This window comes from Dioszegia hungarica (genome assembly GCF_025882075.1).
Source record: "Dioszegia hungarica strain PDD-24b-2 chromosome Unknown MKK02contig_25, whole genome shotgun sequence".
Classification (NCBI taxonomy): Eukaryota; Fungi; Basidiomycota; class Tremellomycetes; order Tremellales; family Bulleribasidiaceae; genus Dioszegia; species Dioszegia hungarica.
The window spans coordinates 1,175,713-1,203,617 of NW_026515779.1; the positions used below are offsets into that span (position 1 = coordinate 1,175,713).

The following is a 27,905-nucleotide window of genomic DNA, read 5'->3' on the forward strand; positions in this document are numbered from 1 at the left end:
TCGAGCTGGCGCTCCACTGGTTCGGGTAGGTTGTTCCGTTGGAACAGGCATTTATTCGGCGCGGGGCTCCAGGATTCCTCCCCCCCCTGTCGAGAGGCTCAAACTTAATACACATTCCGACCGTGAATACATATCACAGCGAGAGCTTCGCGGAGTAAGCAATTGCAAGGCACCATGCGGACGCAGATCGAAGCTCTCGAAAGGCGAAAGGACCTTACAATACTGGGTCGAAGGGATACTGACATCGCTCTTCATGCGAGTCACTGTCGTGACTGCAATTCGCAACTCCCTTCGCGCCTTCAACAAGATCAAGCCTCAGTCTGCGATGGAGTGGAACTCCGGAGAGAACACAGCTGCGGTACTGCTGGGAAGGCGAAATATTGCCGTACAGGAGTGCCCTATGCCTTCCCTACAGCCGGATGGTGTACTCGTCGAGGTCATCAGCACTGGTGAGTTGATATCTCTTCCCCAAGTTCTATGCTGATAAGCAAAGGTATCTGCGGGACCGACATGCATAGTTACCTTTCTGGAGGATTTGGCGGACAGGCCATCACGGAGCCCATTGTTCTCGGGCATGAGTCGGCCGGCGAGGTCATCGCTGTTGGAGGGATGGTGACGAGCCACCAGGTTGGCGATAGGGTAGCGATCGAGCCTGGACTCCCTTGTCGGCGGTGCAGGAACTGCAAGGATGGACGGAGCAATATCTGTCTGGATCTGACTTACTGTGGGATGCCAGGCTCTGTCGGATCGCTTTCAAGGTGAGTGGGGTGCTTGCGGACGTGATATCAGGCTGATATGCAGGTACTTTGCGCTTCCAGCGGATATGGCGCCCAAGATCCCGGCCAGTATCTCGTGGGATGAAGCGGGATGTATACAACCCTTGGCCGTGAGTCTTCAAAACCGCTGTAAAGACCAGGCCTGTAGCTGACATGGGCAGATCGGTGTGCAGATTGGCAAGCGAGGGGATCTCCGAGCGCATCAGAACATTGCCATTTTGTGAGCAGCACTATCAGCTGTCACGGGAGGCAGAGCTGATAATTTAGTGGATGCAGTCCTATCGGGCTCATCACCGCTGCCATAGCCCGCGCCTACTCTGCCAGCGAAATCATCGCATCCGACAACAGCCCTGAGCGGGTCGAATTCGCAAGAACGTATCTATCGCCCTTGACCGGAAAACCGATCATCAATCACGTCTTCCTCAGCGAGCCGCTATCCACCTCCTCAGTCGGCAATGAAGAAAGACAGACCACGTCCGGTCCTGGCGCCTCGGCGGGCGATAATGACGCCGACAAGGCAGAGGTCCCGATCGGGGACCGGAAGTGGGAATGGGCGGAAAGACTGGCCGCAGGGTACCTGAGGGAAGCTGGGATTGACAAAGAGAGTCTTGACAGAGTGGTAGAGACGACGGGTGTGGAGGATTGCCTGATGCTGAGCGTAGCTCTGGCAAAGCAGGGCGGAACTGGTGAGTACCGCTGAATCTCGCGAGTGGGACTGAGCTCACACGGCTAGTCCTGGCCGTCGGATTGGGTCCTCACCAGACTGCCGCGTGAGTCTTTTGTTGACCAGCCTGGGCTTGAGTTGATTCACAGTATCCCCACGATCGCACTGAATAGCAAAGAGATCGACTTCAAAGGCATCATGCACTACACGCCCAGCTGCTTCCCGGACGCCATCGACTTGCTCGCCCGCGGTGTCGTCGATCTCGAGCCCTTGATCTCGGTTAGCTTCCCTCTGTCGCAAGCGCAGGACGCGTTCGAGGCGGTGGCGAGCGGGAAGTACTTGAAGGTCTTGATCAAGAACCAGGAGTGAGCGGGGAAGCAGCGCAGACGCGAGCGTTCGCTTGTAAAATCAGTAGTAGGTATGTCAGTCTCTGCCAGAGCTCAATAAGCCGCGAGCGTACATGCCCATATCACTGAGAACCACGTTCCAAATTTCTACAGATCCCTGCTAGAAGAAGCGCCTGACCCCAGTGACCTGCTCCAGCTCTTTGCCATCAATCTTGACGGTGTCGGACGGGGTGGAGAAGACGACCAAGCCTGGCAATCAGCTCGATACTAAGTAGCCTGGGAGACCAAAACACAGCTTACGGACTGTCTCGGTACCGTTGTTCTCATACCTGAAGATCCCAGCCGCGTTGACAAAGATGTCTCCGGGGTGAAGTATCTTGCGCGTGTCATCCTTGAAGATCACTGTCAGCTGGCCTTTGCTCACTGTGGTCATATCTGCGGTATCAGCCGCGCCCGGCTCGTCATGGCAAGGCACGGAAGGAGCGACATGTACCGGTCGCGCCGACGTAGAAGAGGTGCTTGGAAGGCCCTTCCGTGCCGAACCCAGGGTCAAGGTCTGTCTTCTCAGCCCATCATACAAGACGCAGCGTCAATCTCAAGGTATATGCAGCAAAGCTCACCTGTCCAAGCGCAGGTGACACCGGTACTGCAGATCCAGCTCATCGGCGTGTCGGTCCCTCTGTCTGCTCCATCGAGGACCTTGCTAGGATCACCGACCAAAGTGGGCTGGACAAAAGCGGGCTTCCAAGCCATGTTGCCCATCCGGTCAAGCTCGACATTGTCCTCTTTGATGATGGGCGAGCCGTCTCGGGCGGAGTTGGTGTGTATGATGCGGAGAGGTGCGGCGAGGGACATCTTGGATTACATGATGCGCTGAGGGTAAGCTATGACGAGGAGAGTGCGATGGCTGCGGGTATCGGGCTCCATCGTGGACATATATAAGGGTGAAAAGTGAGATGAGCAGAGTCTGGCGGAGTTGAGTCATCTGTGTGCCTGACATGGCGCCCGCGTCCGTCTCCGCTGCGGACGTGCGCCACCTCCGCTGCTCCGTTTCCCGGAGCCGAATAGTGGCTGCGTATGATAGGTCGTACCAAAGCCTGCACGATGTCTCCGATGGTTGACCTTGGGTGCAGTCTTTGTATACGCCCGCTCACCTAGCGGAGATTGCGCAATGCATACACACCTAAATCTCGCCTGTCACCTGAAGCTCCAGCTTGACCCTCACCGCTCGATGATCGCTCCACCTGCCCTTCCACCCGCTTACTTCACCCCAGACGCTGTTATCCAAGCACGCATAGCGTGTGGCGACCCAGTGGGCTTTTGTCTTCCCATTCTCCGATACGACTGTTTGACTTGGCTTTTGGCCGAGAAAGACGAAATCGATCCGTGCGGCCTCAGACGAGCCAGGCCTGCCAAATGTGCTGTACGTGCTCTCTGGACCGTAAGGTGCGGACTGCCGAGGGGATAAGGAGATGCCTGAGCGAGTCCGAAGTTGAGTGTATGCGTCGGTGAAGGTGTAGGATGGTTTGCCGGAGGGGACGGGATCAGGAGATGAGATGTTGCCGTAGCCAGCTTCACTGGGAGGAGAATCTGGCATGTCAGCTTTTGTTCACCTCCTTAGATAACGGAAACTCACTGAAGTCACCCAAGAGGACGATAGCTGTCGCTGGGGCATCCCTTCGCAACTCCAGCCCACTCTCGACCGCCCGAAAGTAGGCTTCAGCTTCCTCGCGGATGATGTAGCTGCTCTCCGCCCTGGCCCGCTTGCCCATATCGTCATAGTGGGTATTGATGACATGTATGAGCCCTCCGTCCCAGATACGCCGAAGGCAGAGGAAGGTAGCGATTCGAGTAAGGTTCTGTCTGTCAGCTTGGCCATCAGCGCTGGAGCTTTGGACTGACCGCATCCCAGTCCTTCGAGCCCGGCACATCCGATGTCTTGCTCAACCAGATAGTCCTCCATCCCAGCTCCTCAAATTGGGTCCGGTCGTAAAAGATGGGCGAGTACTCCCCTGCAGTCTTGCCATCGTCCCGCCCGACCCCAACGTGCCGGTAGGTGTCGCCGAGGAGGTCTTGTAGGTCTCGCAATTGGTTATGCAACACTTCCTGCTCGAGTCAGCATTGGGAAAGTGTAGAATGTGCCGACAAGCATACCTGGAAGCCGATAATATCCAGTGGCCCGGTACTCAGCAGGCAGTCCACTAACCAGGTCCGACGCTCTGACCACGGAATCTCGACCCAGTCTTTCCAGCGCTTCGTAGGAAGTACTGGACCATCGTGCGGTATAGGTACTGGTTCTCGACTGTTCCTGTCATAACGACTGCTTATCAGCGCGGGTTCTCTTCCAGCCGCTTGCGGCAGAGCAGACTCACACGTTGATGGTCGCGACATTGAGTTCGGACATTGCGCTTTGGTGTGGGATCGAGAGCGACTTAGGGGAGGTCGACAGTACTGAGGGATCGTACATGATGATCTCCGAGCTGCTGGATAGCTACAGTCTGCTGCAAGAGAATAGCTTGGGAGGACAAAGGAGACCGGCGCGTGAGAAGGCGGTCCGTACTCCGAGGTGAAAGGGATTCTTTGGGCCCAGGGCGGGCGTCAGGATCGAGGATGAAGCTTCACTCTACATCTCTCATCAGAAGTCGATCATGGATCTCCCACTGTGAACAGATATATGACTGCCGTTAGGCAGGAGGACGTTTCCAGTCCAGTGATACTCCAGTGATCCAGTCACGAGCTGTCACGAGTCGAGAGGGTTTCAGGCACGAGGAATGTGTAGCTAAAAAGCCTCTATGTATCGCTCCCCAAAGAGGTAGTTTCCGTAGCATTACACCCAGCTCTTCTCGTTGACAGTCACAACGCAGGCTGGTCATCGCTGCCCACGCTAGCAGATCAAGATGTCGTTCTTCCGCCTGTTCGCCCCTCGTCAACGTGCGCCTGGCCCTACGAGGGAAGACCCCACGCTTAGCTTGAACGCGGAAGCGTTCGGCTGCCTCTTTCTCACAAAGATCAATCAGCCCTTTGGTCCGCAAGACCCCGGATACGTTACCGAGCCCTACACCCTACAGGGCTGGCTACAAGTCAGTATACCGCCTGGTCGTGGCCGATGCCGATGCAAGTCGATCAAAGTTGGGGTCCGAGCTGTGTGTCGCTTGGCGATGGGTGCTTGGCGGGGATGGGAAGAGGATATCGTACTGAACAAGGAGGAAAAGTTGGAAGAAGTCGATGGGATTTGGTTTGAGGAGGGTAGTACGAGGTAAGATCAAGGTGTCTCACTGCTGACACCCAGGTACGACTTTGCGTTCCAACTCCCAGAGAGCATGCTTGCGCACGATTACCACGACAACGCCAAAGTCCGGCTGGAACTCTACGCCATCATGGAGGGGCTACCGGTCGAGGACAATGGTCTCTTCAGGTCGCTACGGTCGCTATCCCCATCGCCTGGTCCAGGCAGTCGACAAGGCTCTCCAACTCCCGCCTCGCGATCGCCCTCTCCTGCGTCCCTTGAGCTGCCGTCCATGTCCCTTACCGACCGGTCAGATCATCTGCCCCAAGTACCTACATACGAAGAAGCAGTCATCTCAAGTGGCGATGAGGGATGGATTCACGGAACCTACAATGTCATGCGGCATATCAAGGTGTTTTGGAATCCCAATCCGACCGGCGGTATCAACTCGCTGGACGAAAAGCTCGTCTTTCAGGCTGAGGGAGTGGGAGAGTTCGAGGCTCACTTCAAAGCTTCTATCGTGAGTCGTATGTACGCTGTCGCTCACTCGTAGTGGACTATAAGCAGTATCCTGCACACGCGTATTCGCTCAACCGATCTCCCTCCGGCCGTCAGCATCTTCTACGTCAGTATCGGTCTCACAGAACACGTAGTCATCCGCTCCCCTCGAGATCAAGGACCAAAGGCGGAAGAAAAGGAAGTCAGGACCACACGTCGGCATATAATACATCAATCGGGAAGGCGACCACCAAGAGAGCTGCGGCGTCCCAATCCGAGCTTTCCGTCGATCTGGTGCGGTTCCGAGGCTGGCGGGTGCAGCGTCGGAGCCCTCGAGATAATCGGCAAGGGCCGGCTACCGGATGATCCCCAAGTCAGGCCATCGACCTTCGATAGGTGAGTCATACCTTGTTGTGGGGCTGACACGCAGCACAAAGACACCGGTACGAGTAAGCCATCAATTATTCGTCGAGGTCGTGTACGCGGTGTGGGGTCAGGATCAAGCGGGGCGGGTTTTGCCCGTCTCAGGGCCTGGAGAGCAGCGCACAGTGTCTGTCGCTCGCGGCCTCATCCTACCACACGTAAGTCTACGCGCCTGAAGCTATGATGCTGAGTCTAGTGTACAAATATCCCGGAACGGATCGGTTTACCTCAATACGCGCCAATGAGTAATGTTCGTCTAGCTCAGCCGGACCAGCCCTGCCCTTTGTGTCGGGTCCTGCCGGCCGAGCGAACCTGCAATGCTTGCAACTTCGAGCTAGACGTCCATCCCCGGCATGATCACGACCCCAAACTCGTAGGAAATAAGGATGGCGTCTGTCCAGTCTGCTCGACCATGGTGGTGGATGCTAGGGGGAACAGCTGGAAGAACTGTGCGTGCAAGATGACATTTGAGGAGATGGAAAAGCTGGGAGAAAGCATAGACAAAGCTGGAGGGGCGATGGTGATGCCGCGTTGGGGTGCAGAAGGGGAGAGCAGGAAGGAGGAGTACGTCGTGCCATAGACACTGGACCTCATAGAGACTATATGCGCCCAAGGGTATTCGGCAGTAGTGGCCCGGCTATTTCCGAGCAGACAGAAATTACAACTCTTCTTGTGATAGTGCATCATGTCCTTCTTCCAACGCTTAGCACCCACGAGACGCACCACATCGAATAAACGAGAGGACCCGACACTCACCCTCCATGTCCCAGCTTACGGCGCTCTCTACCTCACGAGACAAGTCCGACCTTTCGGCGTCCAAGAGGATGAGGGGTATCACAGCGAACCGTATTCTCTGAGGGGTTGGGTACAGGTCAAAGTTCCTGCGGATCACGGGCGATGTCGGTGCAAATCCATCAAGGTGGCGTTCAAGACGATCTGCAGGCTGGCGATGGGGCCGAATCGGGGCTGGGAGGAGGATGTCATATTTGAGCGGGAAGAGTTACTGGAGGATGAAAATGGTATCTGGTTCGAGGAAGGCAGTACGAGGTGGGTTCTCACCTGGACCCAGAGGATGGGGGCATGCTGATCGAAGATACGAGTTCGCCTTCACACTCCCGGACGGTGTACCCGCTATGGACTGGCATGAGAACGCCAAGATCCGTCACGAGCTACATGCGGTCGTCGAGGGCGTCCCTCCGCAGTCCCATGGAGTCCGACTCTTCCAGTCCTTACGCGCATCCTCGCCCTCGGCTGGTCCGAGCAGGAGCAGAGGACGGTCTCCTGCTCCAAGCCGACACCACTCTCCTACTGCTTCTCGCGGTCGGTCTCCCCTCCCCTCGCCATCCCCATCCCGACCACCCTCTCCTCCTGTCGGCGAAATGTCCGCTTTACGGCTGGACAGCCCATCGATCTCGCTCATACATCGTCACACGAACAGTAGTCTTCCTCAAACGCCCTCATACGATGATGTCGCGGGTCCGTCGTCAGAGGGTCAGGACTGGCTGGAGGGGACTTTTGCAGTCAAAAGAAATATCAGGGTGGTCTGGAACCCTAACCCCACTGGCGGCGTCAACTCGCTGGACGAGAAGGTGCGGGATTCGGCGAGCGATCTGGGAGAGTACGAGGTCCACTTCAAGGCGCCAATAGTGAGTCGCCATAATACTATCGCTGATATCCAGTGGACCGTCTGCTGCGTCATGCATACCCGAATCCACTTTCAACACCTTCCGCCCACCGCTACCATCTTCTACATCCGTATCGACCTCGTCCAGACTGTAGTACTTCGGTCTCCCCGAGATCGAGGTCCCGGATCGGAGGATAAAGCTATCCATACCACTCGGCGTCACATCATCAGCAAGCAGGGCAACCGCCCGGCCAAGGAAGTCAAGAAACCAGATGCGAGCTTCCATGCGGTTTGGCGAGGCGTGAACGCAGGCGGAGAGGATGACGGCGAGTTCAACATGGTCACCAAGGGGCGGCTGCCAAATGATGTGGATTCTAGGCCGTCTACTCTGGAGGGGTGAGTGCTGCAATGGGCGGAGCTGACAACAGCGTCGAGACTCCTGTTCATGTTTCCCATCAGCTTCAAGTCGAGGTCGTTTATTCTATCTGGGGTCAGGACCATCTTGGCGCTCCCCTCCACAAAGCTGGACCGGGCGAACAGCGGACGAGCATGATCGCACGCTCGGTCACCCTGCCTGGGGTAAGCTTTAATCGTCCTGCTTAGCCTTGCTCGCTGATCCGCAGTGCCCAAACATACCCGAAAATGTTGGTCTACCAGAATACGTCCCCGATCCTGCCTCCCGATTCTCTCAGCCAAATACACCGTGCCCACTCTGCAAGATACCTCCGGAAGATCGATACTGCACCAAGTGCCCATTCGACCGGGCGGTACATCCTCGGCATGACCACAATCCCAAAGTCGTAGGATCACCGGACGGAGTCTGTCCGGTATGCTCGGTCTTGGTGGTCCACGAGGGAGACAAGCACTGGACTGCCTGTGCCTGTGCGCTGGGTTTCGAAGAGATGGAGAGACTAGGGGAAAGTGTCGAGCGGGCGGGAGGGGCGGCTGCTGTGAGGAGGTGGGAGGAGGATGAGAATTACGGAAAGGAGGAGTATGAGTACGCCCGCGGACGGCAGATTCAGCGGTGAGGGAGAGGTCTCCGAGGCTTGTACAGTAGAAGGGACCGTTGTACGATGTCTGCACTGCATGGGTCGGCTCTTGGTCGGCGGACGAGTCGCAGGGTGTCTCTCGGCGTTCGGCTCCTCGGAGCTTCGGCACCGCCAACCGAAGAAATGTCGACTCGATTCATCCAGCTTTCTCTTCAGCTTCATCCCTCATCGATCAGCCTTGATTGTGCTGTCTATCACCAATGTCATTCCTACGCCTCCTGCCTACATTAAGAAGCAACTCTTATCGCCGAGAAGACCCTACACTGAGCTTGCACGTCGACTCGTATGGTGCGCTCTACCTCACCCGCAATGTTGCGCCTTTCGGGCCACACGATCTCGAGGCCGGATATGTTAATGCGCCGTTCAGCCTGAAGGGTCAGCTGCGAATCAAAGTGCCAGATGGATACGGACGCTGCCGATGCCTATCGATCAAAGTCGGGCTTCGGACGGTATGCCGTTTAGATATGGGTCCGGAGCGGGGATGGGAGGAAGACGTGATCTTTCCGAGAGAGGAGGTCCTGGCGGATGAGGCAGGGGTCTGGATAGAGGAAGGCGCTACAGAGTGAGTCTCCGCAAGATATAGAGCTCATCAGCAGGTATGAGTTCGCTTTCATCCTGCCTGACGACTTCCTGGCTATGGACTGGCACGCAAACGCCAAGATCAAGCATGAGCTCTACGCTATCGTCGAAGGTCAGCCCCAGCAATCACAGGGTATCTGGACATTCCAATCCACTCGATCCGTATCGCCTATTTCTGGTCCAAGCAGACGGTCCTCCAACCCCCGCGGAGGCAAAGGAGGCTCGCCAGATTCCACTCCTAGCCGCTCGCCCTCACCGGACGTCCAAGGCATGTCTCGTCTCGCTCTCGATACCCCATCAATCTCTTTGGTTCGGCGTCAAGAGCTACCTCAAGCACCTTCATACGAAGCCGCCGTTGGCGCACAGGACGGAGCATCATGGCTCGAGGGGACATTCAGCGTCAATCGCAGTATCCGTGTCTTTTGGAACCCCAATACCAGTGGCGGGGTCGACTCGCTCGACGATGGGCTCCAGGGACGTACGGATCCTCCTGGGAACTACACTATCCAGCTCAATGCCCCTCTAGTGAGTGTGTTCCTGCTCCCAGCTAATCTTGTAGTGGACTGTATGTTGCATCCTCCACGCTCGCGTCCGCTTTCCCTCTCTCCCGCCCACAGCGACCATCTTTTCCGTCCGACTGGACCTGCTCCAAACAGTCACTCTTCGCTCGCCAAGAGACGAAGGCTCGAGCTCCCAGGACAAGCAGGTTCGGACGACCAAGCGGATCCTCATACACTGGGAAGGCAAGCAGTCTTCCAGATCCCGAGATATCAAAAGCTCGGGCCCGGCATTATGGAGAGGGGCCGAAGCGGATGGCGAGGACTCGGGGGAGTTTGTGTCCATCCTCAAAGGCCGCCTGCCCCACGATGTTGATACGCGCCCATCGACAATGGAGTGGTAAGCTCGATCCGATGAGCGATGCGGCTTTAGCTGACAAGCAGGGTCGAAACGCCCGTACATGTCAGCCACCAACTGGTGTTCGAGATTGTCTACTCGATGTGGGGCCGGGATCACCTCGACCAGCCGCTCAGCAAGACTGGTCCGGGCGAGCTGCGGATCATGACTATCAGTCGACCATTTATAATCCCCTCGGTGAGCGACATTCCTGCGTAAAGGTGACACCGCTGACGTTCAGTGCGTCCTTATTCCCGATATCGTTGGTCTGCCAAAATACGCCGCCACACCCGACAGTCGTCTCGCTTTGCAAAGCGAACAGTGCCCCTTGTGCAAGATACCGCCCGAGGACCGGCTTTGTTTGACATGTCCGTACGACCGACCCTCTCATGCCAGGCATGACCACCCACCGAAACTCGTAGGGAATCCCGAAGGCAGTTGTCCCGTCTGTTCGGTCTTGCTTCCCTATCAAGGTGACTCGCATTGGCGGAACTGCGCCTGTGCGATGGGACTGGAGGAGCTGGAGAGGTTGGGAAAGAAGCTGCAAGCATTTGGAGGAGCAACGGCCGTTGGGATGTGGGGAGACTTGCGAGAGGGGCGAGAGGGTTTCAAGGACGAGTACGAGAGGGGCACTGGGACATGAATCTGCATTCCCCGGAGGACTTGGTCGTCCCTGCCGAGCGTTACAGGTGGTATGGAATCTACGGACTACGAGGGACTACCGGTGGTCCGACGTCCACCTTCTGCTCCACATTCCTCGCTCGCACGGACTGGGCTGGTCTCGGAGCCCCGCACGAAGAAGCAGCTGGGAAATTTCCCTTGCCTGCACATTCATCTGAGCATGTACATAGCACCTTCAGCTACGATTCAAACATGTCGACGACAGAAGAGGACGTTCCCCAAGCGGAGAGCTCGCGAAGATCAGGCGAAAAGTCGCGTGGAAACCGGGCAGCAAATGGAGCAAAGACAGGTGAAAGGTGAGGCCCGCCCTTCGCAGAGGACGGTGATGGAGCTCATAGTGCAGCAAAGAGGGCAAGGTCAAGGACTCGGACTTCTACTTCAACTTTTATGCGTCGCTCCAGAATCAGGCGAACATGATTGGAGATATCGCGAGGACTGGGACATATCGCAAGGCGATACTGGGGAATGCGGAGGTAACTTTTAACAGCAACAACAGTGATGTTGGAGTGGGTAGCTGATAAGTCAGGTAGCTTTTCGGGATAAGAATGTCCTAGACCTTGGAGCTGGTGAGATCACACTAGAGCAAGCGAGAATTTAGGCTGACGGAGCAGGATCTGGCATTCTATCGTTCATGTCTGCCCAAGCCGGCGCAAAGCAGGTGATCGCCCTGGAAGCGTCATCTATGGCTGATAAGCTTGACATCGTGAGCTGAAGATAGCTTGGAGTCCGTGCTGGAGCTGACCAGCAGATGATCAAGCAGTCCGACCGTGGCGAAGCAAACCCTCACTTCAAGAACAAGATCCGGCTGGTGAAGGGTATGGTGGAGAACCCCAAGGTTCAGCAGGACGTTCTCAGAACGGGCAAGGTGGACACCATCATCTCGGAGCCAATTGGGGTCATGCTGCTGCATGAGCGCATGGTGAGTGGCCGCATCATAGCCGGAAGATAGTCGCTCATCACTCAGGTGGAGAGCTTCCTACTCGCCCGAGACCTGTTTTTGAAGCCTGATGGACAGCTTTTGCCCAGCGGAGGGTCCATCTTCTTCTCGCCGTTCACAGATGAAGGACTCTTTATGGAGACTGAACAGAAGGTGGGTCGCTCATCTATCTCCATCGAAATGTGGCGCTGATGAAAAGGCCCAATTCTTTAACCAAGAGCTCTTTGGTACGTCTGTCCAAGGCTAATCGCCAGAACCCTTAAACTGATTAGACAGGGACGGACTTCCGCGCTCTGTATGACGAAGCTCGGAAAGAGGCTTTCGGTGAGCTGTAATCCTCACGCCGTCCGCAAACGTCGAACTGACCGTCCAGCTCAGCCCATCGTCGGCATGTTCCCACCTCCCTCTCTCGTCTCCTCAGCATGTCCGCCGAAAGTTTTCGACTTTTACGACGCCAAGATGGCCGACTTGCACGAGTTCACCGTCGACGTGGACTTTGTGATACATCGCACAGCGCTCGTACACGGTGTAAGTTCGTGCTACTCTCTGTATGGCCTGGGGCTGATAGATCAGCTTGCATCTTGGTTTGACCTTGCCTTTACACCTCGCCCCCCTCCATCCACGCCAGCGTCAACACAAGCTGAATTAGAGGCCTGGGACTTCTCCGTCGGCTCGTCTGCACAGACGTGGCCCTGGATGCAGGCTGAGAACCCGCTCAACCCGGCCAATCCGCCACCTGCACCCAAAGGTGGACTGGATGTTCAGCTGAGCACCGGGCCAAACGTCCCTCGGACACATTGGCAGTGAGTTGTTGTCTCCTCTGGCTGCTTAATGGGCGATGAGTGCTAATAGATACAGACAAGCGCGACTGCTTTTACCTGAGCCATTGGCTGCGAACAAGGGCGAGAGGGTGATTGGGAGTATACATTTCAAGGTATGACCGTCCCACATAGCTCCTATGGTTTGGACGCTGACCGTCACTAGGTCAATGACGCCCGGTCATACGACATCACACTTGACATCTGCATCGACCGGCCTGGCCCAGAGCACAATCCCAACCCGCTCCGGAGGCACGCGGAGTACAATTTGTCTCAACAGTGTTTCAAGTAAGTGGGCGGCATTAATGCCGAGGGAGAAGACTGACCCTTCAGCTATTCATATAATCCAGATGTCGTCGCTGGAGCGAATGTCTTCGGAGCTTGAAAGCCTTGGTATGTGGAGGCAAAATGTGTCCAGCAAAATGTTGGCGGCGAGACGCGTAGAGGGAAACGATGGACTTCGGACATTGGTTAGCGTGTGTACAAGTAGATTCTGGTCGAAGGCATTGAAGCCTCCATGTCATCACAAGGAGTCGATGCGGCTGCCGTTGGCACATCTAGAGCCAGCAGCTGTAACGCCTGCCTGATGACTTAACTAGCCATGTCGCCTATGACGTAATTGGTCGCCCGCACGTCCACGATTTGAACTGTTGTTTTCGTCCTCAAGGCGTCATATATCACTCACAAATCATGGCGACGCTCTACCTCCGCCCATCCCCAAGGGCGTTCTTTCTGCTGACCGAGACACATGCCCTCGTCTTCCGGCAGCCCCACGCGAGCGAGTCCAAGGCGGCGCGGAGCGTCGTGGTCGCAGAGTTCCTTCCAGTCCAGGATGTAGACATGCGAGGACTGGTCAAGGTGACCAAGGGCCGCCCTATCGAGGGCGTGTTGGGCGTGACGAGCGTTCCAAGTGGTATGTCACCAGTATCAGCCGGGACTGACCTAAGATCGGTCGCCCATCCCCGAAATCTTCCTCCTCCTCGTCTCCGCCTCAACTCCCCTCTCTCCTCTCCAGTCTTCCTCTGCACTTCGGCCAGCTCGCGTCGTTGGTGTCGAGTTCTACTCTCTCACTTCATCCTTCTGGGACGGCCCGGAACTTGCAGTGTCATCCTACGGCTCCCTCGCCGAGGACGAATCGGATGATCCATACTACGTATCATCTTTCCAGGCCGCCTCGACTTCGTCGCCCTCGGTGCAAAGTCAGGCGGCAGCGCAGGGCGTCGAACATCCATGCGCGGGGATGAAGAAGTACCTCGAGTCGGGCGGGTTCTTCTACGCGCAAGATACCAAGTGGGACATCAGTACCCGGATGGGAGAAACGAATTGGCTTCAGGCGGAGAAGGGTCAGACGGCGCACCCGCTAGAAACGTTCGACGAGCGGTTCGTATGGAACGCCAACCTCCTGGCGCCTTTCATCGCTTTCCGGTCGGCCCTGCCCCTGGATCAACGGGACAAGCTGGACGAGCAGGCGCTCCTGATTCCCGTCATCCAGGGGTTCGTCGGATCGTCTCCGGTCTCAACGGGGTCGTGGTCGGATGACGGAAAGCCAGAGATCGTTGCGCTAGGGATGATCAGCAGGCTCAGCTGGAAACGGGCAGGGGCGAGGTTTAGGACGAGGGGAATCGACGATGATGGGCAAGTCGCCAACTTTGTCGAGACCGAGGTCATCCTTGCCACGCCCTCGGTCACTTTCAGCTGGGTGATTGTACGAGGGTCGGTACCGCTGTTCTGGCAGCAGCCAAGTCAGGGACTGGGTACCTTGCAGCAGAAGGTTGAGATTACAAGAGCAAGTCGACTTCCCAAGGACTGAGCTGATTCTCAGCCGCCACAAGCATCGCAACCCGCTTTCGACAAGCACTTCATGGAGCTTCTCCAACATTATCACTCAATTCACGCCGTCAACCTCCTCGGCCAAAAAGACGCCGAGGCCATGCTCTCTGCTTCCTACTCGGACCACCTCGAATCCCTCAAACACACTCTCGAGAAAATGTCGCCCGATGAAAAGTCTCAGCTGGAGGCGGAGCAAGATCGGACAGTCGAACTCACACCCTACGACTTTCACGCTACGGTCCGGACTCATGGACACGAGGGGGTACGATACGACTTTGCGACGCGGTTGAGGGAGATGGTGATTTCTAGGCAAAAGTTTGGGTGGACCGCGGTGGATTCTCAGTCTGGTCAGATCGTGGAGCAGCAGAGGGGGGCGTTCAGAGTCAACTGTCTTGATTGGTGAGCTGTCCGACTGCCGCCTTTGTCTCTATAGCTTATAACGTCAGCTTGGATCGCACCAACTACGTACAAGACGTCCTGTCGCTACTCACGCTCAACGCTTTCCTCGAATCGGTACAGTCACCAATGCTCGGCTCAGCTGCGCTCTCAGCTGCACATCGGGAATTATGGGCGGACAACGGGGATCGATTGTCGAAGATATACGCTGGGACCGGCGCGCTCAATACGAGTGCAACAAGAAGCGGGAAGAAGACGTTCGCTGGGCTACTGAGCGATGCTACAAAGTCTATTGGAAGGTGAGCTTGATCGTGACCTCCGGTGTCGGAGACCTCAGCTCATATTTCAGAGCCTATATCAACAACTTCCAGGATAAGGACAAGCAGGCGGCCATTGACATGCTCCTCGTAAGCTGTCCTTGTCTGGTTATGGAAATGAGTTGATGAGTAGGGTATGATGGCGGGGCAACGCCAAGTCATCCTCTTCGATCCCATCAGCGACTCGGTCAACTCTGCGCTCAACGCCAGGATCAAGGAGTACTCGCGATCCCGATCAGTGACGATATTCTCTGGGACCTGGAACTTGAACGGCAAGGCTCCGGATGAGTCGCTGAACCCATGGCTGTTTCCGGAAGGTCAACCAGAGTGAGCTATATGACTGAGTATCGGAGACCACAGAGCTTACATTCAGGGCGGATGTGTACATGATTGCATTCCAGGAGATTGTCGAGCTCACTGCTGGGCAAATACTGCAGACGGATCCTGCCAAGCGGTAAGTGTAGCATCACTCGTGCTTAACGCAGCTGACAGCTCAGCCGGATGTGGGAAAAGTACATCATGGACACTTTTGCGACGCGGAAGGGCAAGGGCAAGCAGTCGGACTATGTCTTGTACCGGAGCGAGCAGGTATGCCAAAAACCCATCTTCAATGCTTTAGCTGACTGCTTAGCTTGTCGGTACCGCCCTGATCGTCGTTGTCAAGCACGGCGTGGCATCAGCCATGCGCCACGTCGAATCTGCTACCAAGAAGACCGGCCTACAAGGCTTGTCGGGCAATAAAGGCGGAGTCGGGATCCGCTTCAATCTTTTCGACTCGACCGTCTGCTTCATGACTTGTCACCTGGCCGCCGGACACTCGAACGTGACAGAACGAAACGCCGACTACCGGACTATCGATAGCGGGCTGAAGTTTCTCCGAGGCAAGACCATTGAGGACCACGAGTGAGTCATCGGTACAACCTCTAAAGAAAGCACTGACTATGTAGCATTGTCATATGGTCTGCGGACTTCAATTACCGGATCGGTCTTTCGAACGAAGAGGTTCGAGGTTATGCAGAAACCGATCAGATGGACCAGCTTCTCGGCATGGACCAGCTCATGCAAGCGATGGATGCAGGGGACGTCTTCAATGGTTATACGGAAGCGCCTATCACTTTCCGCCCGACATACAAGTAGTGAGCTGCTTCCGGCGAGTCCGAGATGCGCCAGCTAACTTCCCAGCGACAATGGCACGGACGAGTATGACACCTCAGACAAGGCTCGGATTCCGGCCTGGACCGACCGAGTGCTGTATAAAGGCCAGCTCAAGCTTTCAGTGTACGACCGCTCAGAGTTGCGGACGTCGGATCATCGGCCGGTGTATGCAATCTTCGAGGCGAAGGTCCGGGAGGTGGATCACGGCAAGAAGGACAAGATCACGAGGGAGATCAAGGGGAAGCTGAATTCGGGCGAGGGATTTGCTGGGCTGGAAGAAAGTGGTGTGAGGGATCTGATGGATGAGGAGGACGATAGTAAATGAGTCTTTGTACTAGATCTCTGGACATGTTGCTGACTGTCAGGTCGGATTCGGAAGCCAAATAAGCCCCCTCGACCTTCCCAGGGCAGTAAGCCGTCTGTCTCTGTTGGTCAGATGGCTTCCGGGCAGGGGACCGCAGGGCCTTCGAGACGAGGACCGGCCCCCCCTCCACCTACTCGAGGCACGGCCCAACATCTTCCCTCGCCCGCCGCATCCTCCTCCTCATCCCGACCTGTACCTTCCACCATCATACCAAAGCTCCCTCCTCGACCCTCGGTGAGCTCCGCCAATCCGCTCAGCGCCTCTACTGCCTCCGCCACCTCTTCACAAAAGCCACAATTGCCGGTGCGCAAACCCACAATCGACTCATCCGAATCACCCTCGGAGCGCAAGAAGGGCTCGGTCGCGAGTGCCATCTCTGCTTTCGAGACCTCACGGTCGACTGCGGCGGCCGCTCCCCGAAATCCCTCATACCGCAAACCCCCTCCAACAGTCGCTCGATCCTCCCCTGTCACCCTTCCCACCAAGGACAGCCCCACCTTTGAGTCCCCCAGCATCACTCCAGCCTCCACAGGCGACTACATGATCGTCACCACCCCGTCATCCGCCCGCGCTCGTCCTCCAGTATTACCGGCTCGACAGCCCAGCAAGCCAGTGCCACTTGATCTCGACGAGTCGCCCCCCAAGGACCTCATGCCGCCCGTCATGCCGGACAACATAGAGGCGGCTCCTCCTGCTGCAAAGGCGGACAAGAAGCCGCCTCCGGTGGTGGCCAAGCCCACAAATCTGCGGAGTAGAAGCTCGGCAGGATTTCCTCCGGGAGTCTGATCGTGGTTGGTCGGACCGCTCCTGCCTACCATTGGCCTGGGAGCTGGTCATGACGCGTACAGTCTGCACCTGATAGGCATAGCAAAGGTATGTCTAAGATGCGTGCCTGCCGATCGGGTACGTAAAGATGAGCGGGATATGACAGCCGCTGAGGGTGTCCGATCTCCCGCAGCGGCAGATCTTAGCATCCCTGAGCGCGAATTTCTGAGCATGCAGTGGCAAGTCATCTATATAGGACCTGTAGCTCGCATGTCTCTGCCAGACTTCTCTCTGGGTAGAAGAATCGCGAGACGCACCACCAAATCGCCTTCAACAGATCCGCCACTTGACGTTTCCCCACATCTCCCCGCTTTCCGCTTGTGAGACAAGCGTAAACTCTATCGACACTATCCTGAAACCGTACCCCTCCCACCACTCTCTTCATCCTGTCTTGCTTGCACCTGCTTGCTTACTTGCGTGCTCGTTCGGATTGGAGGTACAGTATAGCTCTTTGGGCTAGTCTCATGTTGGACGACTCTTGACAGATGGAGTCAGGCTAGTCTTCTCCCACACGCTTCCGCGGCCGCCGCATCCTCTTCATTATCTCCCACACAGCCATGACGGAGGCCGGTCCTTCCCTGTCCGCTCGGCCCAACAACGATACTTCTCACACGACACCATCATCCTTCTCCCTCGCTGCTCCTCTCTCCTCCACTTCCATTATGCCCGACGCGACGACACTACGGGCGAGCCGGCCCCTCTCCGAGATATCAGATCATGATAACCGGCGGCGGTCGTCTGCGCGTCAATCTCTCCACTCGGTCAAGGGGGAGAAGTCGCGTCCTAATTCAGAGGTCAAGGATGATGGACGGCGGCTCTCGGCCCATATCGCCACCCTCACCCTTAACCTAAACGACTATGCCTCGGTCGCTAAACGCCCACCATCTGGAGTCTCGAGCAAGTCCCGGGACAGCCTCATCTCACCTGCGACAACGGCCGGACCGAGCGTCAACAGGACGTCTGCAAAGCCTGAACGACCAGTGTCGTATCGGACGACATCTGTTTCTTCCATCAAGGAGGCACAGAAGGAGGACGCAGCTACGCGGTCGGTCACCGAGTCGAAAGTAGCGGAACAGTGCGTGCCTCCTTTCAGACGCAATCGGATTTGGGCTGATGGCTAGGGATACAAAGGAGGGACATCCTTTACTGGTGGCCAAACGGGCATCCTTACGCCCCTCACCCCTCGGTGCGACGTATGCGGATGTCGCAAAATCCGAACCTCCCACCCCCTCCGTCGACCAGCAACCCAATCCCATCCCCAACGAGAGCGTCATCTCTCTCGCAACCAGCTCTGCCCGCTCGTCATTCGACTCTAGCGCAAAGCCAAACCCAAAGTCCAAGCCAAGTTGGCTGAGACGAGCATCGGGAACGGTAACCCTACGCTCGAAATCGAAATCACCGGTACCGGCGGAGGAGCTCTCAGCACCGCCACCCGTGCTTCCACCAGAGCTCCCACCTCGGCGCACGGCTATTGCGAATGCTAGCGAGGGGCGTTTGGCAGGGTCAAGCAAACCCCCTGACCACCCTAGCAAGACATCTTATGCTAGCATCGCCGCAGCGGCGGGCCCATCTCGCAGCCGCCTAGGCGAAGGGGCTGGCCGGCCAGCGTACTCCCCTCCCATATCTACTCAGCCAACTCGGGACAATTTCAACATCCGTGGTCGGATCTCAGCGTGGACATCGGTCTCTCAGCAATCCTCCCTTCAGCGGTCAGACTCTAGCAATACCATCGCCACCGCCGCATCTTCCGCTTTCTCCACCGCGCAGCAGCGTTTACCATCCTCGGCGCAGCGGATGATCGGGTCAGCGGGCTCGGCCGTACAGAAGGGGTGGGCGGGTCTGCGGGCGAGAGGCATGGGCGGAAGCATCAGCGGACTATCGTCTATCGCTGCGGGAGAGGGATCTGGGAGTCGGCTAGAACCGCCCAAAGTCTCGCGCAAGTCAAGCCGGGACAGGAGCGTCTCTGCGCAAGCATCTATGGGGAGCTCGGTGGACGGACCGGTTCTTCACCCGTCAGCAATCCTGCGACCCGCCGCGCCGGGATTTGGAAAGGTGTTTGGGCGGGATATCACCGAGGCTGCAAAGGCGTGTGGAGTTGTCGAGTCTGCGCGAGATGTGGAGGGAATGGACCCTCGAGAAAAGCGGAGAAGAGAGTGCTTGCCCGCTGTAGTGATCCGCGCCGTCGATTATCGTGAGTTTCTCTCGAAGGAACCGGAGCTAATAGACAGTGGAGATATGGGGGCCGAAGGAGGAGGGGATCTTCCGTATAAGCGGAAGAAGCAGTCATCTCAATCGACTAAGGAAAGAGTTTGATGCAGGTACGTCGATTTCTTGCCGCTGGGAGTCGTGCTGATCCTCAGGTGCCGATATAGACATGTCTGATTGTCATCCCGGAGACCTGGACCCCCACGCCGTATCTGGCCTCTTCAAATCCTACTTGCGAGAACGTGAGTTAGCCTGATAGTCCAGACTGACCCTCAGTTCCTTCACCGCTCCTCACCAAAGACCTCTGTCCTCGCTTTGAAGCCGCCGTTCGCTCAGCACCACCCTCTCACACCGTCGATCTCAATGCGGAACCAGACGACCTCTCCACCCTCCTTCCCCTGCTACCAGCCGCAAACTGGTTCCTCCTCGCCGATATCGTCAAACTCCTCCACCTCATCCCCAGCCATTCCGCCACCAATCGCATGACGCTCAATGCGCTCATGCTCTCTCTCGGACCTTCGCTCAATGTCCCCGGAACTGTCCTGACCGATCTCCTAGACCGGCGGGTCGAGCTCTTCTCCGCGCCTCCCCCTATTTCAGCCAGGCAGACCGCCTACGAGCTCATCGACTTTGGCGATACCCCCGTGGTCCTCGCTACTGCCGAAGACATCTCCCGTTCGGCGTCACCGGTATCCAGACATACCGCCGAACCGGTTTCCGCCCCTGTCGCTGACAAACCAAAGAAGCTGAACCTTCTGCCGAAGAAGCCAAGTCTCTCTCGGCTGTTCAGCTCCCCATCCCCAGTGCCGGCCCGGCAGGATGGCGCAGCTTCCCCATCGCTCGTCCAGCCTTCACCGCCTCGAGTGGAGCTGCGGACAGACTCCCCTCGTCTGCCCTCTTTCGAGAGCGAGGCCGAGCGGGAGCCGGAGGTCCTCCAAGAGAAGTATCTGGCAACGGAGCCCACAGAGCCATCAACGGCGGAATCACCCTACCGCACTGGAACGGTCGAGGAGCGCGCAAAGGTCTTCACACCCTCCACTTCCACTCCTATCGCAGACCTCTACTCTGGCTCGTCCAACAAATTGCCCTCGCGCTCTGGCAAGTCATCGAACGGATCGGTCAACTCGTCCGCGTCGGTACCGTCGTTGACCTTTGGGCCTACGCTACCGGGTTCGGCGCCAGACTCCTCCCCCACCAACCCGGCGTCATTCAACCGCGCGCATGGCCCGTCCATCTTCTTCCAGTCAGGCAGTACCGGTCGGCACGTGCGCACATCGAGTGCTCACAGCTCGATAGGCGCTGGGGTGAAGCGGTCGGAGACGGAGGAGGCGGGGGACGAGGGGCGAGTGAAGCGGTTGAGCACGGGTCCGAACGTGCGGGACTCGGTGCGGAGCATGGAGATGATGACATGAGAAGGAGAAGCGGTAGGGAGGAGGATGGGCGATCTGCCGTCCGGAACCATTGTCGAGGCATGTGGCGAGGCGGCTTTCGGTGGCGACGGGGTCAGCAAGAACCTTTCAGCGTGTAATTTTGTTTCAGCATCTTAGCATCATACCCTTAGCTATTTTCCGACTTCGTATGCTCGATAATGAACAGGTCTGCTGTATTGTGTATCTCTTGCATCGATGGGATGGCCTCTCCGGGGATCCGTCAATTAAGAAATACACTGTCTACTTTTCCCTCCTTCTGTCCTTGCTCTTGTCCGCATCCTTCTGCTCCAGCTTTGATTTTGGGAGGAACGGCTCAATGAGCTTCATCGCTCCCGTGGTCTGATGTCCCTTTTCATCCGTCTCCCAGATGAAATAGAGCGAGACAAAGAACACAGCCTTGATCTAGCCGCATCAGTCTGCCCGTCATATTCACATACCTTGGGCCACCACACCAACCCACCAACCTGATCCCCAAAGCACACGCTCTCAAGGTACTCCACTCCACCTACGAACGACCAGTAAGCCAACCAGCCCGCTCTGTCCCTCACGCAAAGCTGCCACCCCGCGGGCGGTTTCGGTGGGTCCGGGAAATCCGCCTTGTCTTTGCCTTGCTTCTTGAGGTCCTCGGTCTGCTTTTGCCATCTGCGCTTAGCGTCGTCGTATGCCTTCTCCAGAGTCGCAGCGGGGGAAAAGAGAGACTTGAGGGAGAGAGACATCGGAAGGAGGTGTGTTAGGGGAAGAGGGAGGAGGGGGATGAGATACCATGGTAATGTGGCCCTGTCTGTCAGCGATGAGTGATAAGATGGGACATACCATGCGAGGATGTGCAAGGCTATGAAGACTGGTAGGCCGGCATGGGGCGGGCCAAAGATATCAAGGAACTCGTATAGGGCAGGACACCACCCTTGTAGCTGCGATCGATCAGTACTGTATACCAAGAAAAGTGACATTCCAAGGGAAACGTACGATGTTGGCCAGGATAGTCGCCGCGGTGATCTTATCAAGCTTGACCTCATCATCTTTCTTCTTCTTTTCCTTCTTCTCCTTCTCATCCTTCTCTGCCTTCGCTTCGTCCTTGGTGCTCTGCTCGACGATATGGCGATGATACAGTGCTGCCTGCTGAGCTCGGGACCAAGCTGTCAAGCCTCCTAGCTCAACCTCTGTCGGGGGTACCGTGGCGGGCATTGTGAGCCAGGGTTGACCTCGTAAGCAATAGCGATCGAGATAAGGGTCGTTGTTCTGGGGATGAGCTACAAGTCAATTGACAAGACGCCTTGACGAGCAGGGTGGGATTAGCGTTCCTAAGCTCCTTTGTCAGCGGAATGAGTCTAAACAAAGAAAGGATGGAACTCCAGTCGCCATGCCCATTAGTATCCCACAACCCGCCACAGCGGGAGTGACTGAGATGCTGCGACAAGCGAAAATGTACAAGCATCGCAATAATCAGAGCCCATTATTTAGCCGGGGTACCACCCTTTGCCATCCGTAGCTGCTTCCGGAGATCGCCTACCTCAGCTTGCAGTGAGTTCAGCTATCCCATCAGCGTCATCCCTCCTATCTCACAAAGCCAGGTACTCACCTCATCCAACAGCTGTATCCTCTGCGTCTGACCCCGCATGCGCTCCTCATCCGCCTCGCCTTGAACCTCCCCGACCTGCCTCTTGAGATCCTGAATCTCCGCCTGCGTCTTCTTGACCAGCGCGGAACGCTGATCTTCCGCATCCTCGGCGAGCGTGAGCGCTCGGGTGGAGAGGTCCGCATTGGCGGCTTCGAGTCTGGCGACGGTCTCGGCTGTTGATTTGAGGCGGGACTCGGCTTGCCGTTTAGCTATTTGGGCGGTATCGAGCGCTGAGCGAAGGGTGTTGAGCTCCTCCCTGTACTGTCAGCTTACTCGTCCACAAAGAAAGGTGTGTACGTAGAAGATAACTGACAGGAAGTGACTCTCGGTCGACCCAGACTTGGCGAGCCGATCCTCCAGAACCGCCACCTGCTGCTGGTACGTCTCCAAGCTCCCCCTACTGTCCTCTACCAGCTTCTTCGCTTTGGCCGCGTTCGACTTGTACATCTCCCGCTCCTGTCCAAGCCTCACCACGCGTGCCACCAACACCTTTCCATCCTCCACCAACCCCCTGACCCTCTCCAGCATCTCATCGATCCCGCCAAACTCTTCCCGCGTGGGCGTGTACAGCTGCTGCAGTGCCGCAAAATTGAGTGATTTGGTCGGACTCGACACGCCATCGGCGGAGGTCCCGTCCGGCCGGGCGAGCTGGGCGTCGACGCGGCGCGAGAGGGGAGGAAGGATCGTCCACACTTCGTTGAACTGACCGGCGATGCTGTCGAGTTCTGCGGTGAGGGCGTCGCACCGGGTTTGGAGGGCTTTCGTTTGAGTGGAAGAGGAGGACATGGACGTGACGGCGGACTGGGCGGCCGCGAGCGAGGAAGCGAGAGTTTCGTTCCGTAGTGTGAGGTCCGAGATCTGCTCTGCTTGGCCCTGTCATGTCAGCTGGATTCCTGACTGGGAATTGAGCACTCACTCTTGCCTTGCGCTCAATCGCAGCCATATCGCCCTTGTACCCCTGCTCCACCTGATCCGCCTTGCCCTTCCAGTTATCCCGATCCGCCGAGACCCTCCTCAACTCCTCTTCCAACCCCATATTCACCTCCTTCATCTCCTCTCGCAGACTCGCCACCTCGTTCTCTCGACGCTGCACCAACGCCCCCATCTCCTTGATGGCCGCCTCGAGCTCATGCTCCGCTGGTGTCTGCCTACCCAGCACCTCTCCAACCCTGGCCCTGACACCCTGCATCACCGCCTTATCCCGCTCACTCGTCTTGCCCGCATCCAGCATCTTTTGACGATCCTTCATGAGCCGCTCCATCTCCTCCGCCAAGAGCCGCTTGTGACTCGCCCACTCTTCCCTCTCCTTCGCCCATTCCCTCTTCTCCGCCTCGAATGCACCCCCATCACGCTCGACTGCACGCCTTTGCAACTCCCACCCCTCCTTCTCCATCTCCAGCCCTCTCTTGACTTTATCCACCGCCCGTAACTCCTCCTCCATCCCTCGCTCCCTTCGGCCCAAATCCACCACCATCTCCTGCAGCTCCTTCTCCCTCCCTCCCCGCCGATGAAGCTCGCCGTCCAGTTCCTGGATCCGGGCGAGACGCTGCTCACACTCCGTCTCGAGTTCGCCCATCTGCTTGAGCAACTTGGCTTCTCGATCCTTGCTCATATCGACGTGTCGGGATTGACGGTGGAACCGGGCTTGAGTGTCCGAGGAGACCTTTTCGAGGCGCCGAACTTCCCACGCCATGACGCCAGACCAGTGCTCCATGAGTCGGCGTCGAAGGTCCGCTTCGCGTTCTTTCAGTGTGAGGACTTCCTGCAGTGTCAATTACGTCCCTTGTTCTCCTATCGAGGACGTACCCTCTCCGCAGCTTCGACGCGCTTCTCGGCCTGCTCCAGACTTTCCGTCGTCTGCTTGCTCATCCGCTTGTTGGTGTGATTTAGCTTCTGGAGCGTCCGCGCCGCCGTGAGGATCTTGACTTCTCGTTGATGTCGAGCCACGAGCGCGTCCAGGCGGTTCTTCAGTACTGCGAGTTCCTATCCGTCAGCTCGGTCCCTCACTATCCCCTTGTATATAGCCCTCAGCTTCCTCGCATCCCCCAAGGACCATCGCCCCGCGACCCACTACCGCCTGCCCCGCTAGGAGGGACACGATCATCTCGTCCGGTCCCCCTGACTATCCCCCACCGGCGAGACTAGACGTACCTTCTTCCAGCTCTCCACCTCCTCCCATCCCCCAACGACCATCGTCTCGCAATCTACCACCGCCTGCCCCGCCAACAGTGACATGACCATCTCATCCGACCCCCCGCCCATACCCATCGGACCCGACGCGCCTGGACTCCTCCCCTCAGACGCCTCCGGCTGGTCATACGGTACCCCCGCCGTATGGCCCATCTCGGGCGTATGTCCCAACGTTCCCACGCTACTCGCGTACCCTTCGTGCCCGTACCCATTCGCCCGATGACCGCTCCCGTTTGCCATAGGCATCGCATGATCGACCCGAAGTCCGCCCATTCCGTGGTGGTGGTCCTGATCACGGACCTCCTCGTACCCTCCGTCCTCGTCCGAGGGCGATGCAGGCGAGAAACCCCTACTTGGCCCTGCTGCTGCATTGTGCGGCGGCGCAGTGTTCAACTCCATCTGATGAAGCCTCGCCGCGAGGTCGTTGGGGCTATGCGCGCGCGCCGTGCCCGTGGCGCTACTCCGGTCAAGGGCGGGCGGGGAGCGCGCCCGGAAAAAGGCAGCCTTGGTCATCCGCGGCGAGGTCGGGGAGGGGGCATGAAGGGTGGGAGTGGGGTGGTTCATGGCTATAGCGATGGGCATGGCCCAGTGTCCGATAGATCCGTGTTGATGGTGCAGGGGCAGATAGGGGGAAGAAGCAAGATAGAGGGGCAAAGGAGGTCGCGACTTTGACTTTGTTTTGATTTTAGTCAAACGCGACTTTTGCTCGAGCGTCCTCCCTCGCTATCTGGACTGCACGATGCATCGTCCTACTGGTCATGCGACAGATATGAGACCCCGATGCATGTTCCAGATCCCGGCGTCTGACCGCATTCCTTCGATACACGATGAATATATACATTCCCCTTGGCCTCAGGACCAGCCCCGTCCGCCCCTACATATGACTGATAAGCCGCTCACGTCCTACTCCCCTTCATATTCGCAAGAGCATTACTACTCCTCACTCTGCTCTTCTTGGCCTTCCCAGCCCCGCCCGCCCTGTCCTTCCGCTCACTCTTCGTCGGACCCAGCTTGACCGCGCCCGTCTCGTTGCTCCTGCTCGCTGCTTTCGACTGCTTCTTTGCCAGACGACGAGCCGCACGGTCCGTATCTGCCGCTTTGGCGACTTTACGGTCCTCTTTAGAAAGGTCTTTGAGCTTTTCGCCGAGGAGGGGGTCGCCCTTGGGGACTTTGATGGGTCCGACGGGACGGGGTTTGGGGGTGGGTTTGCTGGAAGAGGAGGAGGCGGAGGCGGAGGCGCCGGGAAGTGCCTTTTTGGGGGCGGTGACGCTAGTGGGGAGGGTCTTGCTGGTTTGAACGCGGAGAGGGCGTTTGGCAAATTTGAGCTTTGTTGATGGGAGCGCGACGATCTCGTCTGCGGATTCGCGGTCCTGCGGAATCAGCTCAGTACGTACTTCAGTGGTAGGGCGAGTCAGATAAGTAGATTACAACGTAGGGTAGCGTGACATTCCCGGAAATGAATTAAGACTCACCACAAAGTGGACATATCCGAACCCCTTGCCCATCTGGGTCTCCCGATCCCTGATCAATCTGACCTCCGTAACCCATCTTCCGCCCCCCTCCCTCGCTCCCCTCTCAGCCTTCACCAGCCCCTCAAAAAATACCCTGACATCCTCCTCCTTGGCCGCATAGTCCAGCCCGCCAACAAACAGACTCCGCTTGGGATCTGTACCGCTGGGCAGCCACGCGTCCCGCTTGCCCAGTGCCGTTGTGGCTGACTGCAACCCCTCGGCGGAGGGTTTCCGGAGCCGGTCGACCCGGATTGTGCGTTCTTGGAAGACGGAGCCGTTGGCGGCGAGGATTTGCTCGGCGGCGAGGTAGGGGTCCATGATGGGTGCGACGTTGGTCGCGCGATCGGGATGAGGGTGGGAGAATACGACATAACCGTTGCAGCTGGCAAGATCTTCATGGAACTACCAGTCAGCTCCCGCTTACTTGCAGAGGCAGAGAGAAGATCACTCACGTCCTTCTTGATGAAAGCGACCTTCCGCTTCCCCTTATTATCCAAGTAACTCTTACTCGGATCAACCTCCTCCGCCTCCTTCCCACCCTCCTTCAACACCTCCTGCTCCTCCTTCCACTTGCGCGCCCGCTCAATCTCCCGCTTCTGCCTCTTCCCCTCCGCGACCTCTTCCTCCTCTGGCAGCGCAGCTGTCGGCGCCGCAAACGCCACCGAGCGGAACCGGATCGACTCGATCTTGGCCCCTTGAGCAAAAGAGAGGATGTGCGCCTTGAGCTGGCTGACGGCTGATTTGGACTTGGCGACTTCGATAGGAAGGTTGCCGAGGAAGAGGGAGCGGCGATCCCGGTCCGCGGGGGTTTCATTGAGTGGGGTGAACTTGAGCTCGGAGGGCTTTTGACGGGGTTTCTTCGGGGATTTGAGGGTCTCGTGGACGAGGTCCTCGACAGCTTCGTCGTCTGCTGAATCGTCCGCCTCGTCCGAATCCATCTCCTCATCCTCCTCAGCCGAGGCCGCGGCCGGGGCAGGAGCAGGAGCCACCTTTGTCGGCCCAGCCTTGGCGACAGGTGCTGACTCCTCCTCAGCGGCTGGCAGCCGGCTCTTCTTCTGCCTCTTCGTCTTGCCATCTTTGGCCTCTATCGCCTCATCCGCCTTCTCCGCCCTGGACCGCTTGGACGGACCTGGAGCTGAGAGCGTCGTTCGAGCCGGTGCGACGTAAGCAGTCTATAGTAACATCAGCATATTCAGGGTATCATTTGCCTCAAATAGAGCACCAGCCACTCACGCTCTTCCCAAAGATATCCTCCAACTCTGCATCCTTCTTCTCGCCTACGAGCGAGAAGCCCTTCTCTGATTTCTTCGCTGCTGCCCCCGCTGCTGGTACCTCTCTCTTCCGCTTCTTGTCCTTCTTCTTGTCCTCTTTGAGTCTGGCGGCTATGATCTGTTCTGCCATTGTAGCTGTAGCTATTGGGTGATATGAGCAAAGTGGACGCCTCTGTATGGACGTTCCTGCTGCTGGTCCAGAAATTTCAGAGCCGGACAAGGCCGCCGCTCGGCACAGTACTGCCCCCGGAACCTCTGATCTGTTAACTGATATTTA

The 27,905-nt window shown here is 57.3% G+C and overlaps 12 protein-coding genes across 12 annotated transcripts; 7 read left to right on the top strand and 5 right to left on the bottom strand.

The window, feature by feature from the left end:
• Positions 1-253: 253 nt before the first annotated feature.
• Positions 254-1,809, top strand: MKK02DRAFT_40949 (putative xylitol dehydrogenase; the record flags this gene model as incomplete). The annotated part of the gene is made up of 7 exons (XM_053091345.1): positions 254-449; positions 494-758; positions 802-886; positions 938-996; positions 1,044-1,462; positions 1,510-1,546; positions 1,590-1,809. The coding sequence occupies 7 exons, from the start codon at positions 254-256 to the stop codon at positions 1,807-1,809; spliced, it is 1,281 nt and encodes a 426-aa protein (XP_052942420.1).
• A 138-nt stretch (positions 1,810-1,947) lies between these two features.
• On the bottom strand, positions 1,948-2,642 carry MKK02DRAFT_40950 (uncharacterized protein; the record flags this gene model as incomplete). The annotated part of the gene is made up of 4 exons (XM_053091346.1): positions 1,948-2,036; positions 2,088-2,222; positions 2,281-2,343; positions 2,408-2,642. The coding sequence occupies 4 exons, from the start codon at positions 2,640-2,642 to the stop codon at positions 1,948-1,950; spliced, it is 522 nt and encodes a 173-aa protein (XP_052942421.1).
• Positions 2,643-2,970: 328 nt separating this feature from the next.
• On the bottom strand, positions 2,971-4,191 carry MKK02DRAFT_40951 (Endonuclease/exonuclease/phosphatase; the record flags this gene model as incomplete). Its single annotated transcript, XM_053091347.1, has 5 exons — positions 2,971-3,377; positions 3,424-3,646; positions 3,690-3,893; positions 3,942-4,107; positions 4,160-4,191. 5 exons carry the CDS (start codon positions 4,189-4,191, stop codon positions 2,971-2,973), a joined length of 1,032 nt encoding a protein of 343 aa, XP_052942422.1.
• A 493-nt stretch (positions 4,192-4,684) lies between these two features.
• On the top strand, positions 4,685-6,514 carry MKK02DRAFT_40952 (uncharacterized protein; the record flags this gene model as incomplete). The annotated part of the gene is made up of 5 exons (XM_053091348.1): positions 4,685-5,043; positions 5,077-5,533; positions 5,567-5,907; positions 5,942-6,092; positions 6,131-6,514. 5 exons carry the CDS (start codon positions 4,685-4,687, stop codon positions 6,512-6,514), a joined length of 1,692 nt encoding a protein of 563 aa, XP_052942423.1.
• A 105-nt stretch (positions 6,515-6,619) lies between these two features.
• Positions 6,620-8,586, top strand: MKK02DRAFT_40953 (uncharacterized protein; the record flags this gene model as incomplete). The annotated part of the gene is made up of 5 exons (XM_053091349.1): positions 6,620-6,981; positions 7,028-7,580; positions 7,614-7,954; positions 7,987-8,137; positions 8,182-8,586. The coding sequence occupies 5 exons, from the start codon at positions 6,620-6,622 to the stop codon at positions 8,584-8,586; spliced, it is 1,812 nt and encodes a 603-aa protein (XP_052942424.1).
• A 485-nt stretch (positions 8,587-9,071) lies between these two features.
• Positions 9,072-10,723, top strand: MKK02DRAFT_40954 (uncharacterized protein; the record flags this gene model as incomplete). The annotated part of the gene is made up of 5 exons (XM_053091350.1): positions 9,072-9,169; positions 9,204-9,711; positions 9,746-10,080; positions 10,128-10,278; positions 10,322-10,723. The coding sequence occupies 5 exons, from the start codon at positions 9,072-9,074 to the stop codon at positions 10,721-10,723; spliced, it is 1,494 nt and encodes a 497-aa protein (XP_052942425.1).
• A 230-nt stretch (positions 10,724-10,953) lies between these two features.
• On the top strand, positions 10,954-12,901 carry MKK02DRAFT_40955 (S-adenosyl-L-methionine-dependent methyltransferase; the record flags this gene model as incomplete). Its single annotated transcript, XM_053091351.1, has 13 exons — positions 10,954-11,057; positions 11,105-11,234; positions 11,288-11,327; positions 11,373-11,464; positions 11,510-11,680; positions 11,726-11,851; positions 11,898-11,925; positions 11,975-12,022; positions 12,072-12,226; positions 12,272-12,501; positions 12,557-12,632; positions 12,683-12,804; positions 12,850-12,901. The coding sequence occupies 13 exons, from the start codon at positions 10,954-10,956 to the stop codon at positions 12,899-12,901; spliced, it is 1,374 nt and encodes a 457-aa protein (XP_052942426.1).
• A 305-nt stretch (positions 12,902-13,206) lies between these two features.
• On the top strand, positions 13,207-17,364 carry MKK02DRAFT_20146 (Sac phosphatase domain-containing protein; the record flags this gene model as incomplete). The annotated part of the gene is made up of 12 exons (XM_053086206.1): positions 13,207-13,429; positions 13,464-14,306; positions 14,328-14,745; positions 14,793-15,041; positions 15,092-15,149; positions 15,193-15,347; positions 15,433-15,513; positions 15,557-15,647; positions 15,691-15,962; positions 16,007-16,192; positions 16,242-16,495; positions 16,718-17,364. 12 exons carry the CDS (start codon positions 13,207-13,209, stop codon positions 17,362-17,364), a joined length of 3,477 nt encoding a protein of 1,158 aa, XP_052942427.1.
• A 701-nt stretch (positions 17,365-18,065) lies between these two features.
• Positions 18,066-21,020, top strand: MKK02DRAFT_20704 (uncharacterized protein; the record flags this gene model as incomplete). The annotated part of the gene is made up of 5 exons (XM_053086301.1): positions 18,066-18,448; positions 18,525-19,594; positions 19,632-19,721; positions 19,764-19,850; positions 19,885-21,020. The coding sequence occupies 5 exons, from the start codon at positions 18,066-18,068 to the stop codon at positions 21,018-21,020; spliced, it is 2,766 nt and encodes a 921-aa protein (XP_052942428.1).
• A 258-nt stretch (positions 21,021-21,278) lies between these two features.
• On the bottom strand, positions 21,279-22,223 carry MKK02DRAFT_40958 (uncharacterized protein; the record flags this gene model as incomplete). The annotated part of the gene is made up of 4 exons (XM_053091352.1): positions 21,279-21,440; positions 21,476-21,815; positions 21,852-21,949; positions 22,005-22,223. The coding sequence occupies 4 exons, from the start codon at positions 22,221-22,223 to the stop codon at positions 21,279-21,281; spliced, it is 819 nt and encodes a 272-aa protein (XP_052942429.1).
• A 268-nt stretch (positions 22,224-22,491) lies between these two features.
• MKK02DRAFT_20044 (Up-regulated during septation-domain-containing protein) lies at positions 22,492-24,918 on the bottom strand (the record flags this gene model as incomplete). Its single annotated transcript, XM_053086186.1, has 6 exons — positions 22,492-22,569; positions 22,618-22,912; positions 22,970-23,529; positions 23,573-24,418; positions 24,463-24,639; positions 24,808-24,918. The coding sequence occupies 6 exons, from the start codon at positions 24,916-24,918 to the stop codon at positions 22,492-22,494; spliced, it is 2,067 nt and encodes a 688-aa protein (XP_052942430.1).
• An 824-nt stretch (positions 24,919-25,742) lies between these two features.
• Positions 25,743-27,758, bottom strand: MKK02DRAFT_40960 (uncharacterized protein; the record flags this gene model as incomplete). The annotated part of the gene is made up of 4 exons (XM_053091353.1): positions 25,743-26,216; positions 26,319-26,759; positions 26,810-27,529; positions 27,591-27,758. 4 exons carry the CDS (start codon positions 27,756-27,758, stop codon positions 25,743-25,745), a joined length of 1,803 nt encoding a protein of 600 aa, XP_052942431.1.
• Between the last annotated feature and the right edge of the window lie 147 nt (positions 27,759-27,905).